Raw genomic sequence first — 13,917 nt, 5'->3', positions numbered from 1 at the left:
GGTTCAGGCAATTCTCCTGCCTCAGCCTCCTGAGTAGCTGGGACTACTGGCACGCGCCACCATGCCCAGCTAATTTTTGTATTTTTAGTAGAGACGGGGTTTCACCATGTTGACCAGGATGGTCTCGATCTCTTGACCTCGTGATCCACCCGTCTCGGCCTCCCAAAGTGCTGGGATTACAAGCGTGAGCCACCGCGCCCGGCCTATCTCCTGACTTTTTAATCTTACAGAATGTTCTGTGTTTCTGTGTAGCTTAAACACAAAAAAGCGGGTGGTGAAGAGGGAAAAAGGAAGACTTGGATCTTGTATAATTAGTTTTAGCTGTATACAGCTAACCAAATCTTGAGGTTAACTGAAACATCCAGGTTTTTTGTTTGCAACTAATGGAAGCATTTGACTTGCACTTATATTCCCTGGAGGATTCAAATGAGCCGAGAAGGCAGAAGGAGAATGCATGAAACTGCCACTAAGTCTTGCCCTTATCATACTTCTTTTTTCTTTTTGAGCCAGGGTCTTGTCTGTTGCCCAGGCTGGAGTACAGTGGCATGATCTGGGCTCACTACAGTTTTGACCTCCTGGGCTCAAGTGATTATCCCCTCTTTGCCTCCTGAGTAGCTGGGACTACATGTGTGTGCCACCACACCCGGCTAATTTTTTTTTGGTCAGAGCAGAAGAACTTGAAACCCAACTAATTAAACAACTTTTTTTTTCTGCTGGGCATGGTGGCTCATGCCTGTAATCCCAGCATTTTGGAGGCTGAAGCAGGAGGACTGCTTGAGGCCAAGAGTTCAATACCAAGATTCAGCTCAAACGGCAAGCTCCTCTCAGAACCCTTCCTAATGAGCCAGCCCTCAAGTCCTGACGTTTCCTTCTGAGATGGGGTCTCACTCTATTGCCCAGGCTGGAGTGCAGTGGCATGATCTGGGCTCACTGCAATCTTTGCCTCCCAGGTTCAAGCCATTCTTGTGCCTCAGCCTCCCCAGCAGCTAGGATTAAAGGTGAAAGCCACCACGCCCAGCTAATTTTTGTATTTTTAGTAGAGACGGGTTTTTACCATGTTGGCCAGGCTGGTCTCAAACTCCTGACCTCAAGTGATCCACCCCTCTTGGCCTTCCAAAGTGCTGGGATTACAGGTGTGAGCCACCGCGCCCGGCCCTCTGTTGAACTTTGCCCCTTACCTCTCCTGGCACACTAATGCCACTGTACCCTGAGGAGGTTATCTGTGTATGCATCAGGGGCCTCTCAGGATAATGCTGTAACTCCTCCCAGGTCATGTTGTTCAGCTAGGCGAGTGGCAGAAAGGGAAAATGAACCTTCCAGGCCCAGAAAACTTCCTTTCTGTTCATTGCCTAACCACAACCATTTTTCTGTTTGTTTGAGACAGAATCTTGCTCTGTTGCCCAGGCTGGAGTGCAGCAGTGCGATTTCGGCTCACTGCACCCTCCACCTCCCTGGTTCAAGTGATTCTCCTGCCTCAGCCTCCCAGGTAGCTGGGATTACAGGCCCTGCCACCAGGCCTGGCTAATTGTTTTTGTATTTTGTAGAGATGGGGTTTCACCATGTTGAGTAGGCTGGTCTGGAACTCCTGACCTTAGGTGATTTGCCCATCTTGGCCTCCCAAAGTGCTGGGATGACAGGCAGGAGCCACCGCGCCCAGCCCGCGCCTTCCTTTGTCCATTATTCTCGAGTTGTTTTGGGGATCTGTGTATTATAGGTGCCACACTTTGGTGGTTGTGTTTGTTGCAAATGTACTATTCCTGTTTGTGTGTTGCCTTACGTGAAAAATTTTATAGTCACAGGCATGCCTATACCTATTAGAGTGTGAGCTCCTTCAAAGAGCTACAGAGGGATATCCTGACTTGCTCATCTTCTGAGAAGTGTCTTGACTGTTTTACTACTTGTTAACATTGATGAGAAGTCGGTAGAATAAAAACTGTCAGAGCGGTGTTGAGTACACACTGATATGACTAATGACAAGGTCAATCACAAAGAAAACATATGTTAGAGCTTCATGTGCCCACTTGCCTCACAATCATGTTAAATCCATGAGTTAAGGAGGTAGGAATTTGAGGCAGCCTTAGAACTTCCTTTCCATTTTCCCAGGCTATCCAAAGCCGGCCAATCACTTCCAGCACATTTAAATCATCATCCAACACCTATTCCACTGAATTTTAGTTTCGAGAGTTCAAAACCCTAGGATGAAGTTTGGAAATCCCCTGGTATGGCACGCTGGGTCCTCAAAGTTAGCCCAAGAGGCGCCTCCCTTGCCAGGTGTGGTCAATAATAAAAGCAGGAAGAGAGCTTAAGGCTTCAACGTGCTTTTCTAGTTATTTTAGTTATTTTTAGTTATTCAGATAGTGCAAAAAAGTTGCAGATGCCTTCTCTCCCAGCCCCACCCACTGTTCATGGGAGGGTATGGAGTAGCAGTGCACGTTACCAGGAGCAACTGTGGGGGTTTATGCCCTTGCATGCTGTTACTTGTATTTCTCTTTCCCTCTCTCCCTCCATTCCCTCTCCCACCCCACCCCCATCTATTTTTTGAGGGAGTCTCACCTTTGTCCAGGCTGGAGTGTAGTGGCGTGATCATGGCTCACTGCAACCTCCACCTCCCTGGCTCAAGTAATCCTTGCTCCGTAGCCTCCTGAGTAGCGGGGACTACAGGCACACACCACCACGCTCAGCTAATTTTTGTTGTTGAAATAGGGTTTCTCCATGTTGGCCAGGCTGGTCTCAAACTCCTAGGCTCAAGCCATCTGCCTGCCTTGGCCTCCCAAAGTGCTGGGATTATAGGTGTGAGCCACCGCGCCCAGCCACTCTACATTTTCACATCATTCCAGCTTCACCACTTAATGACCACTCACTTGGGTAACTTGCTTCTCTCCTGTGCCTCGGTTTTCTCATCCATAACATGGGGCTACTCACAGTATTGACCTCATAGGGTTTGTCTTAGTCTATTTCATGCTGCCATAACAGAATAACTAGAACTAGATAATTCATAAAAAAGAGAAATTGATTTCTCACAGTTCTGGAAGCTGGGATGTCCAAGTTCAAGGTGCTGGAAGGCATGGTTGTCCGGAGAGAGCTGCATTTGGAGGAATGCTGTGTCCTGACATGGACGGCGTGAGGTAGAAGGTGGAAAATGGAAAGGCAAGTGAGCCCCGTGCTGGGTGAAGCTTCTTTTATGAGGCCCTTAATCTCGATCACGAGGAAGGAGCCCGCCTCGCCTAATTACCTCTCACAGGCCCCAACTGTTAATTCTCTCACATTGGCAGCACCTGAATTTTGGAAGGGACACATTTAAAACAGCAGGTTGTCCTGACAAAGGAAGAAAGTGAGGGCTGGGTGTGGTGGCTCACACTTATAATCCTAACACTTGGGGAGACTGAGGTAGGCAAAACTGCTTGAGCCCAGGAGTTTGAGACCAGCCTGGGCGACATGGCAAAACCCCATCTCTGTAAAAAGAAAAAAAAATTAGGCATGGTAGCATACACCTGGAGTCCCAGCTACTATGGAGGCTGAGGTAGGATGACCGCTTAAGCCTGAGAGTTGAGGCTTCAGTGACCTGAGATCGAGCCACTGCATTCCAGCCTGAGAGGCAGATTGAGACCCTGTCTTAGAAACAGGCAGGGCGCAGTGGCTCACACCAGTAATCCCAGCACTATGGGAGGCTGAGGCGTGTGGATCACTTGAGGTCCGCAGTTCGAGACCAGCCTGGCCAACATGGCAAAACCTCGTCTCTACTAAAAATACAAAAATTAGCCAGGTGTGGTGGTGCACACCTGTAATCCCAGCTACTGGGGAGGATTAGACAGGAGAATCGCTTGAACCCAGGCGGCGGAGGTTGCAGTGAGCTGAGATTGTGCCACTGCACTCCAGCCTTGGCGACAAAGTGAGACAAAGTGTCTCAAAAAAAAAAAAGTCTAATGTAATCATTACACATTTCTCCCCCTCATACCAATGTACTGCTAATCCACACACATATATATGTAGTTTCTTTTTTCTTTCTCTTTTTTTGTGTAGTTTTTCTTCCTTCCCTTCCCTCTCTCTCTCCCTGCTTCTCACTTCTTTCATTTTAAATAAAAATGGATTCATATTTACTTGTTTTTTATCCGTTAACAATATATCATGGATATCTTTCTGAGTCACTGTGTATAGTTAATTCGTTTTAATTTTTTTAATTTTTAAAATTTATCTGAGATAGAGTCTTGCTCTGTCACCCAGACTGGAGTGCAGTGTGGCAATCACAGATCACTGCAGCCTCAACCTCCTGGATTCAAGTGATCCTCCCATCTCTCAGCCTCCGGAGTAGTTGAGACTACAGGCTAATTTTGTATTTTTTGTAGAAAAGTGGTTTTGCTTTTGTCATGTTGCCTAGGTGGTCTCGAACTCCTGGGCTCAAGCAATCCTCCCGCCTTGGCCTCCCAAAGTGCTGGGATTAGAGGCGAGAGCAACGGTGCCTAGTCAACAGTCTCTAAAAAATTTTTTTAGTGATAAAGTGTCACTGCGCTGCCCCGGCTGGTCTCCAACTCCTGGCCTCAAGGGCTCTTCCCACCTCAGCCTCCCAAGTAGCTGGATTATAGGCTCGAGCCACTGTGCCCAGCCAGTTAACTTATTCTTTTTTTTTTTTAACTTTTATTTTTATTTATTTTATTTTTCTGAGACAGGGTCTTACTCAGTCGCCCAGGCTGGAGTGCAATGGCATGATCTCGGCTCACTGTAACCTCCGCTTCCGGGGTTCAAGCAATTCTCCTGCCTCGGCCTCCCAAGTAGTTGGGACTACAGTCACTTGCCACCATGTCTGGCTAATTTTTGTATTTTTGTAGAGACAGCGTTTTACCATGTTGGCCAGGCTGGTCTTGAATTCCCGACCTCAGGTGATCTGCCGCCTCGGCCTCCCAAAGTGCTGGGATTACAGGAGTGAGCCACGGCGCCCAGTCAACTCATTCTTGTTAACAGCAAAATATCCTGTAGTGTGGATACACCCATAATTTATTAAAATGGTCCCCATAAAGTCAGGTTATATCTAATTTTTGCCAGTGAAAAGCATGGTGTAATACACATCCTTGCTCTTTTTTTTTTTTTTTTTTTTGAGACGGAGTTTCACTCTTATTACCCAGGTTGGAGTGCAATGGTGCGATCTCGGCTCACCGCAACCTCCGCCTCCTGGGTTCAGGCAATTCTCCTGCCTCAGCCTCCTGAGTCGCTGGGATTACAGGCACGTGCCACCATGCCCAGCTAATTTTTTGTAGTTTTAGTAGAGACGGGGTTTCACCATGTTGACCAGGATGGTCTCGATCTCTTGACCTCGTGATCCACCCGCCTCGGCCTCCCAAAGTGCTGGGATTACAGGCGTGAGCCACCGCGCCCGGCCCACATCCTTGCTCTTATAGCCTGATGCTTTTAGTCTGTAGAGCAGATTTCCCCAAATTGGAGAGGGAAATAAAAGATTTATGTGTCTTTAAAGTTTTAAGAGATTCTGCCTGATTACTTTCCCTAAAGGTTGAGCCAATTCATATTCCCACCAGTAATACACCAATTTTTCTGTTAGTACAATCTTTTTTTTTTTTTTTTTGGGACGGGGTTTCACTCTTGTTACCCAGGCTGGGGTGCAATGGTGCGATCTCGGCTCACCGCAACCTCCGCCTCCTGGGTTCAGGCAATTCTCCTGCCTCAGCCTCCCGAGTAGCTGGGATTACAGGCACACGCCACCATGCCCAGCTGAATTTTTGTATTTGTAGTAGAGACGGGGTTTCACCATGTTGACCAGGATGGTCTCGATCTCTTGACCTCGTGATCCACCCACCTCGGCCTCCCAAAGTGCTGGGATTACAGGCTTGAGCCACCGCGCCCGGCCTCTGTTAGTACAATCTTAATAGCCCTGGATGTTATTTGTTTTACATTTCTTGGTGCCAATCTCATGGGTAAACACCTCGTTCCAAGTTTGCTTTCCCTGACAGGCCACGTAGAGCTTTGTTCCATTTGTTGGTCGCCATTCGCCTTTCCTGCTCTGCGAACAGTGTGTGCAGGTCCCTGACCCACTTTCCATTGCACCATCTGTTCTTTTCTAATTCTTTGTGGGCACTCACTGGGAGTGTAACTAACTCTGTGATGAGATGTGCAAATTTCTTCTCCCAGTGGGTATCTTTTGACTTTGTTTATGGTGCTTATTGCTAAACAATTTTTTTTTTTTTTTGAGACGATGTCTTGCTTTTGTCGCCCAGGCTGGAGTGCAGTGGAACAATCTTGGCTTACCACAACCTCCACCTCCCAAGTTCAAGCAATTCTCCTGCCTCAGCCTCCAAGTAGCTGGAATTACAGGTGTGCACCACCATGCTGGGCTGATTTTTGTATTTTTAGTAGAGATGGGGGTCACCATGTTGGCCCGGATGGTCTCGATCTTTTGACCTCGTGATCTGCCCACCTCGGCCTCCCAAAGTGCTGGGATTACAGGCTTGAGCCACCGCGCCTGGACGAATTTTTTTTTTATAAAGGACTCTCTACCCTGAGGTTATACAAATTCTACTGTTCCTTCTTTATTATTTAAATAGTTACATTTAAAAAATTTTGATCTTTGATCTACTGGAAATTATGACTGCATGTGATGTGTTAATGGGGTAATTAAAACCAAAAACTTGGCCGGGCGCGGTGGCTCAAGCCTGTAATCCCAGCACTTTGGGAGGCCGAGGCGGGTGGATCACGAGGTCAAGAGATCGAGACCATCCTGGCCAACATGGTGAAACCCCGTCTCTACTAAAAATACAAAAAATTAGCTGGGCATGGTGGTGTGTGCCTGTAATCCCAGCTACTCAGGAGGCTGAGGCAGGAGAATTGCCTGAACCCAGGAGGCGGAGGTTGCGGTGAGCCGAGATCGCGCCATTGCACTCCAGCCTGGGTAACATGAGTGAAACTCCGTCTCAAAAAAAAAAAAAAAAAAACCAAAAACTTTTTTGGTGACTACAATAAACACTCTAAAAACTGCACAGTTCATTTTTTAGAGACAGGTTCTCGCTCTGTCACTCAGTGGTTCAATCATAGCTCCCTGCAGCCTCGAACTCCCAGGCTCAAGCAGTCCTCCCACTTCAGCCTCCCCAATACCTGAGATTACAGGTGTGAGTCACCAGCCCAGCTAGTTTTTTGTATTTTTTTGTAGAGATAGGTTTCGCCATGTTGCCCAGGCTGGTCTTGAACTCCTGACCTCAGGTGATCCGCTCACCTTGACCTCCCAAAGTGTTGGGATTACAGGTGTGAGACATGGCGCTCAGCCATCAACACCGTTTATTAAATCAGCCACTGATTTAAATGCTTCCTTTAATCTTCGGCACTTTTAAGGGGAAAATATATTTCTGGCAGCAGAGGATGGATTGCAATAACCTAACGTCTAACAAAGCTGCCCCTTCCTTTACAGACTGCGGCTCCCCTGTAGCTGAAGGTTTGCTGGTTGGTAATGGGTTTTCCCCGTATGCTTTGTGTGTGTCTCGGTAGGCAGAAAAGCACTGATCGTCCTGGCTCACTCAGAGAGGACGTCCTTCAACTATGCCATGAAGGAGGCTGCTGCAGCGGCTTTGAAGAAGAAAGGATGGGAGGTGGCCGAGTCAGACCTCTATGCCATGAACTTCAATCCCATCATTTCCAGAAAGGACTTCACAGGTAGGAGCTCCTCCTCCCCTCTTTAATCAGTTCTTTGTGGATCTCCTTGCCTGTGGGTCCTCTGGCCCAGCCTCGGCCCCGCTGGCCCCAGCCTCTCTTTTTCTTCTCTGCAGGTAAACTGAAGGACCCTGAGAACTTTCAGTATGCTGCTGAAGCTACTCTGGCTTATAAAGAAGGCCGTCTGAGCCCGGATGTTGTGGCTGAACAAAAGAAGCTGGAAGCCGCAGACCTTGTGATATTCCAGGTATGGGGAGGACATCAGAAGGGGTGTCAGGGACACTTGCCTGCTTATTGTCCTACACCTGTCACCTAATTAGCTATGGGATCTTAGAACAGTCAGCCACTCGACTGCATTCTTTTTTTTTTTTTTTTTTGAGACGGAGTTTCGCTGTTGTTGCCCAGATTGGAGTGCAATGACACGATCTCGGCTCACCGCAACCTCCGCCTCCTGGGTTCAAGCAATTCTCCTGCCTCAGCCTCCCGAGTAGCTGGGACTACAGGCACGCACCATCATGCCCAGCTAATTTTTTGTATTTTTTTAGTAGAGACGAGGTTTCACCTTGTTGACCAGGATGGTCTCGATCTCTTGACCTCGTGATCCACCCGCCTCGGCCTCCCAAAGTGCTAGGATTATAGGCGTGAGCCACCGCGCCCGGCCTCGACTGCATTCTTTACAAATAAGGGTGATTGCTTGAAAGGTGCAGTATTACATGGATTTCACAGATATTGGGAATCTGGTTGTATTATGGTTATGTATAGAAATGCAGCTGCAAAGATGATGTTCCACACTTGAACTTGCTTTCTGCCACATACCTCGTCTCCCCTTCAGTTGGAGATTCCTGGAGGACTCTCTCAACATTCGCTGTTTTCCTCCTTTCTCCACAAGAATCCCAAATCCTTTGTAGAATGATGCATGAGACGTTGACTTCCCTGCCATCGTAGCCTGCCAGCTGAAGGGGGCTTTGAAACCCTGCTGAATGTGTTTCTGCAGCAATCCATGGCCTTTCTTCTTCGGGAAGCTGCCTTACCGTTTAGCAGACAATGCTGGGATTGTGTGGGCATCTCGTCAGTGATGTTTCCCATAAATGTGACTGTACTCGATGACACTGCTTTTGCCAATTCCAGCCAGTCTTTGGATATTGAACATAGAATGTGTATGATGCTGGAAACCACGAGGAGGGTGGTACAGGCTGCGGTGTTTTCTTACTGTTGTTCTTATTCAATCAGCTACAAAGCATCCAATCCTTGAAATCCTTTCTTCAACCCTCAGGCCTGTTGCTAGGAAGCACATGAATCTTCAAAGCCACATGCCACTAGCCAGTACCCCAAAGGATGCCTTTAACAAAGAATTTTTTTAAAAAATTGGACACAAGTTCTCACCGTCAGTCAGGCTGGAGCACAGTGGTGTGATCTCCGCCCACTGCTGCCTCAACCTCCTGGGCTCAAGTGATCCTCCCACCTCAGTCTCCCGAATAGCTGGGACTATCGGCGCACCCCACCATGCCCTGCTAATTTTTTATTTTTTGTACAGATGGGGTCCCACCATGCTGCCCAGGCTGGTCTCAAACTCTTGGGCTCAAGTGATCCACCTGCCTCAGCCTCCCAAAGTGCTAGGATTATAGGCATGTGCCTGTCATATCTTTATATCGTGAATCAAGGATAAGAACTCCTGGGGTAGTCCTTACTCTGCTTTTATTAGGATAAGAGGTCAGACAAGACTTTCTCATGGAAAGTCCCTGATAAACGTTAGTCACACTAATTATTATTTATTATTATTTTTATTTTTGAATTTTTATTTATTTATTTATTTAATTTTTGAGGCAGAGTCTTGCTCTGTTGCCCAGGCAGGAGAGCAATTGTGTGATCTCGGCTCACTGCAACCTTTGCCTCCTGGATTTAAGCGATTCTCCTGTCTGAGACCCCCAAGTAGCTGGGACTACAGGCACATGCCACCACACTCAGCTAATTTTTGTATTTTTAGTAGAGACGGGGTTTCGCCATGTTGGCCAGGCTGGTCTCAAACTCCTGACCTCAGGTGATCTCCCTGCCTCAGCCTCCCAAAGTGCTGGGATTACAGGCATGAGCCACTGTGCCCAGCCAACAGTCACATTGTTGATACCACACCTACTAAAGCAAACTCTTGGGAAAATACTGATTGAGGCATCACACCCTGAGGCAAACCTTGTTTACAATCCTTGCTATTTAGACTTTGCTGCCAAATGTGACTTCATACAAACAAATTTCATATAAGCAAGTCATCTGTGTATGTAGCTTTGCTTGGGGCCCACTTGATATTTGCATTTTCAGGCCAAAAGAAGACTGTCAAGTTGGCTGACCAAGGACAATAATGATCTCTTTCCTTAAAGTGCTAACACTTCCAGGAGGAATGGGAAAGGCTGAGGGGCTCCCCTCATTGCCATCATGGACAGCAGCTCAGCAACCCAGCTGCCTTCTGGGCTGGGGGAGCCTCTGGTCTGACCTCGATGATGTCTTCTGTCCCGCAGTTCCCCCTGCAGTGGTTTGGAGTCCCTGCCATTCTGAAAGGCTGGTTTGAGCGAGTGTTCATAGGAGAGTTTGCTTACACATACGCTGCCATGTACGACAAAGGACCCTTCCGGGTAGGTGGACAGTTCGGAATGCTCTGACTGGCTTCTGGGTGGAGTCTGTCCTGATGCAGGGTTTTGAGCACAATTAGATCCTAAGCTGAGGCCCTGGGACCTTTGGGAGAAATGCATGATCAAGTTTTTACAGATGGAATGACATGATGTTTGGGATTTGTTTTAAAATGCTCCAGAGGCTGAGTGTGGTGGCTCACACCTGTAATCTCAGCAATTTGGGAGGCCGAGGCAGGCAGATCACTTGAGGTCAGCCTGGCTAACATGTCGAAACCCAGTCTCTACTAAAAATACAAAAATTAGCTGGGCATAGTGGTGGGCGCCTATAACCCCAGCTACTCGGGAGGCTGAGGCAGGAGAATTGCTTGAACCCAGGAGGCAGAGATTGCAGTGAGCTGAGATTGCGCCACTGCACTCCAGCCTGGCGCCTGGTGCCAAATCAAGACTCTGTCTCAAAAAAAAAAAAGAAAGAGCTTGTCCTATGCCATGCCTAGCACGTGGGAGGATGGGTAAGAACCATCAATCACTCCATCTAGGCAGCACAGCCAGCACTCATTTTGGATGTGGTGACAGCCTTGCCCTGAGCCACACGTGCGGGTTTGGAATCCTTGGTTTGCCCCAGGCCGCCTGTCTGTAGACGGTCTAGGCTGGTACTTCTGCAGAGTCATACTGTGTAGCTCCGAGGAGCCAAAGTATGAAGTAATATAAACAGCAAATAGGAGGGACTTGTGTGTTCTTTTCCCTGGAGCTGTTTCATTAACTTCTTGTCACCAAGGGGATGTGGGGGGAATGAAGTGTGTTGTTTTTTTCTTTTGCAGAGTAAGAAGGCAGTGCTTTCCATCACCACTGGTGGCAGCAGCTCCATGTACTCTCTGCAAGGGGTCCATGGGGACATGAATGTCATTCTCTGGCCAATTCAGGTACCTCATTTTCTTTTCTTTTTCTTTTTTCTTTGAGATGGAATCGCTCTGTTACCCAGGCTGGAGTACAGTGGCACCATCTTGGCTCACTGCCACCTCCGCCTGCTGGGTTAAAGCAATTCTCCTGCGTCAGCCTACTGAGTAGCTGCGATTACAGGGACCTGTCACCATGCTCGGCTAATTTTTATATTTTTAGTAGAGACGGGGTTTCACCACGTAGGCCAGGCTGGTCTCAAACTCCTGATGTCAAATGATCCTCCCGCCTCAGCCTCCCAAAGTGCTGGGTTTACAGGGGTGAGCCACTGCGCCCAGCCAGGTACCTCATTTTCAATGAACCTTCAGGGGAATTCATGAATTGAGCCTTCTGTGGGGTTCAAAGCATCAAGATAGCAGCTGAAAACAGAACTTGAGTTGTGAAGATGGAAGCATCATCATGATTCCGAACTACGGGAGCTTCCTTTAGCAGCTTGCCTGCCTTCCTGGGTGCCTATGCATGTAGAAAACGCCCACATGTGTGCATGTGAAAACAGCATTCTCTCCCAGCCAAGGATGTGTGTGGATTTCTACCCTCGATTTGTACAGCCGTGGGCCCTGGTCTCGCCAGATGACCTGACATCTCCCTCCAGCCTTCCTGTCCTTCTCCAAGTTGCTGATACAGTCCCATAGACTATTAGAGCCGAAGACAATTTAAGAAATGATTTATGGGGAGGCTGAGTCAGAAGGATCACTTGAGCCCAGGAGTTTGAGACCAGCCTGGGCAACGTACACAAAAAAAAAAAAAAAAAAAAAAATTAGCTGGGTGTAATGGCACACACCTGTGTTCTAGCTACTTGGGAGGCTAAGGCGAGAGACCCAGGAGTTCGAGGCTGTAGTGAGCTATGATCACACCACTGCATTCCCGCCTGGGACACAGGGCGAAACCCTGTTTCGAAGAAAACAGAAATGATTTAGTCCAGCCTGTTTAGACATGGATAAAACTGAAGCCGGGGTGGGCTTATTGGTGTCACCAGACCCTCGGGATAATTTCTGTAAAGAGGGTGGTTGGAGAGTGGCCCATGAGTGGCCATGTATGAAAATCATTTATCAAGACTCAACTGGGCCTGTAATCCCTGCACTTTGGGAGACCAGCCTGGCCAGCATGGTGACACTCTGTCTCTACTGAAGTTACAAAAATTAGCTGGGCATGGTGGCACATGCCTGTAGAACCAGTTACTCAGGAGGCTGAGGCATGAGAATCGCCTGAACCTGGGTGGTGGAAGCTTCAGTGAGCCGAGATCATGCCACAGCCCTCCAGCCTGTAAGCGAGCCTCTATCTCAAAAAAAAAAAAAAAAAAGCAAGACTCATCTGGTTATATGGTGAGGCAGAGAAATGCACACACATGCGTTGGCAAGAGTCACCTGCCAAGAAACCGAGACTCCCTAAAGTAATAGAATTTCCAGCCTTCTTGGCAAAGGATTCAGGTTGGCACAGTTTCAATGGTTTATACATTTAAACCCTTGAAAAGGCTAAAAACAGCTGAAAAAGCTAAAGTTGGTAACAGCTAGGTAGAGGGTAGGCAGAGACCGTGGCTCCGAAATGATTCGCTGGGTGCCTGAGGCCTCCCTATCAGAGTGTCTTACTGGGCAGCCCAGACCAGCTTCTGTTGTTTATAGTACAACTGCATGGAATTCGTTGACTTACCTCTCTGTGCTTTCTGTATCCCCAGAGTGGCATTCTGCATTTCTGTGGCTTCCAAGTCTTAGAACCTCAACTGACATACAGCATTGGGCACACTCCAGCAGACACCCGAATTCAGATCCTGGAAGGATGGAAGAAACGCCTGGAGAATATTTGGGATGAGACACCACTGTATTTTGCTCCAAGCAGCCTCTTTGATCTAAACTTCCAGGCAGGATTCTTAATGAAAAAAGAGGTGCAGGATGAGGAGAAAAACAAGAAATTTGGCCTTTCTGTGGGCCATCACTTAGGCAAGTCCATACCAACTGACAACCAGATCAAAGCCAGAAAATAAGTTTCCTAAGACTGGATCTCCTCATAATATGTTATCAGATCTGGGTATCTTTCCAAGCTTCCCTAACTCACTTTAGTTTTTAAGATTTGGGTTTTTTTTTTTTTCCACAAGGTATAAATAGGAGAGGGAATCGACTATATTCATGCATTTTTGGATCATTTTATTATTGAATGTCACTGATTGTTATGATTACTATCATGGCATATAACTAAAATCCGACTTGGCTCAAGAGGCCACTTAGGGAAAGATGTAGAAAGAAGCTACAAAATGTTCTTTAAAGGCATCTACACAATTTAATTCTCTTTTTAGGGCTAAAGTTTTAAGGCAAAGTCTGGCTAGGTATCATTCAACTCTCCAATGTTCTGTTTCTATTCATCACCTCTCTGGAGTTTATGGCAGAAGGGAATTGCTCAGAGAAAGAAAAGACTGAATCTATCTGCCTTAAGGGACTTAACTTGTTTGGCAGTTAGTAATCTAATGCTTGTTTATGATATTTCTTGCTTTCAATTACAATGCAGTGATCAATATGCCTTACGTGAATATCACTCTTCAACTTTCATTGTTTGTATACAGTACATATAGATACCTTGAAAGGAAGAGCTGCCGGTCGCAGTGGCTCACGCCTGTAATCCTAGCACTTTGGGAGGCCGAGGCGGGTAGATCACGAGGTCAAGAGATCGAGACCATTCTGGTCAACATGGTGAAACCCCATCTCTACCAAAA

The 13,917-nt window shown here is 47.3% G+C and overlaps 1 protein-coding gene across 4 annotated transcripts in view; it reads left to right on the top strand.

Moving 5' to 3' along the window:
• Positions 1–13,734, top strand: part of NQO1 (NAD(P)H quinone dehydrogenase 1) — a 15,753-nt gene extending 2,019 nt beyond the window's left edge. The window contains exons 1-6 of one of the 4 annotated variants that reach the window (XM_032284329.1): positions 6,101–6,134; positions 7,483–7,647; positions 7,761–7,891; positions 10,152–10,265; positions 11,081–11,182; positions 12,889–13,370. In XM_032284329.1, the coding sequence (XP_032140220.1) occupies positions 7,539–7,647; positions 7,761–7,891; positions 10,152–10,265; positions 11,081–11,182; positions 12,889–13,194 (762 nt within the window). In that variant the 5' untranslated portion in view covers positions 6,101–6,134; positions 7,483–7,538 and the 3' untranslated portion in view covers positions 13,195–13,370. Of the gene's footprint in view, positions 1–6,100; positions 6,135–7,482; positions 7,648–7,760; positions 7,892–10,151; positions 10,266–11,080; positions 11,183–12,888 lie in introns of those variants that run through there. The other 3 variants (XM_032284326.1, XM_032284327.1, XM_032284328.1) reach the window with 3 other exon arrangements.
• The last annotated feature ends 183 nt before the right edge of the window (positions 13,735–13,917 follow it).

Source organism: Sapajus apella, unplaced genomic scaffold, assembly GCF_009761245.1.
Source record: "Sapajus apella isolate SASKATOON/1434 unplaced genomic scaffold, GSC_monkey_1.0 scaffold15, whole genome shotgun sequence".
Classification (NCBI taxonomy): domain Eukaryota; kingdom Metazoa; phylum Chordata; class Mammalia; order Primates; family Cebidae; genus Sapajus; species Sapajus apella.
Note: the sequence above shows the minus strand (reverse complement) of the source record. Positions and strands in the feature narration are given on the sequence as shown.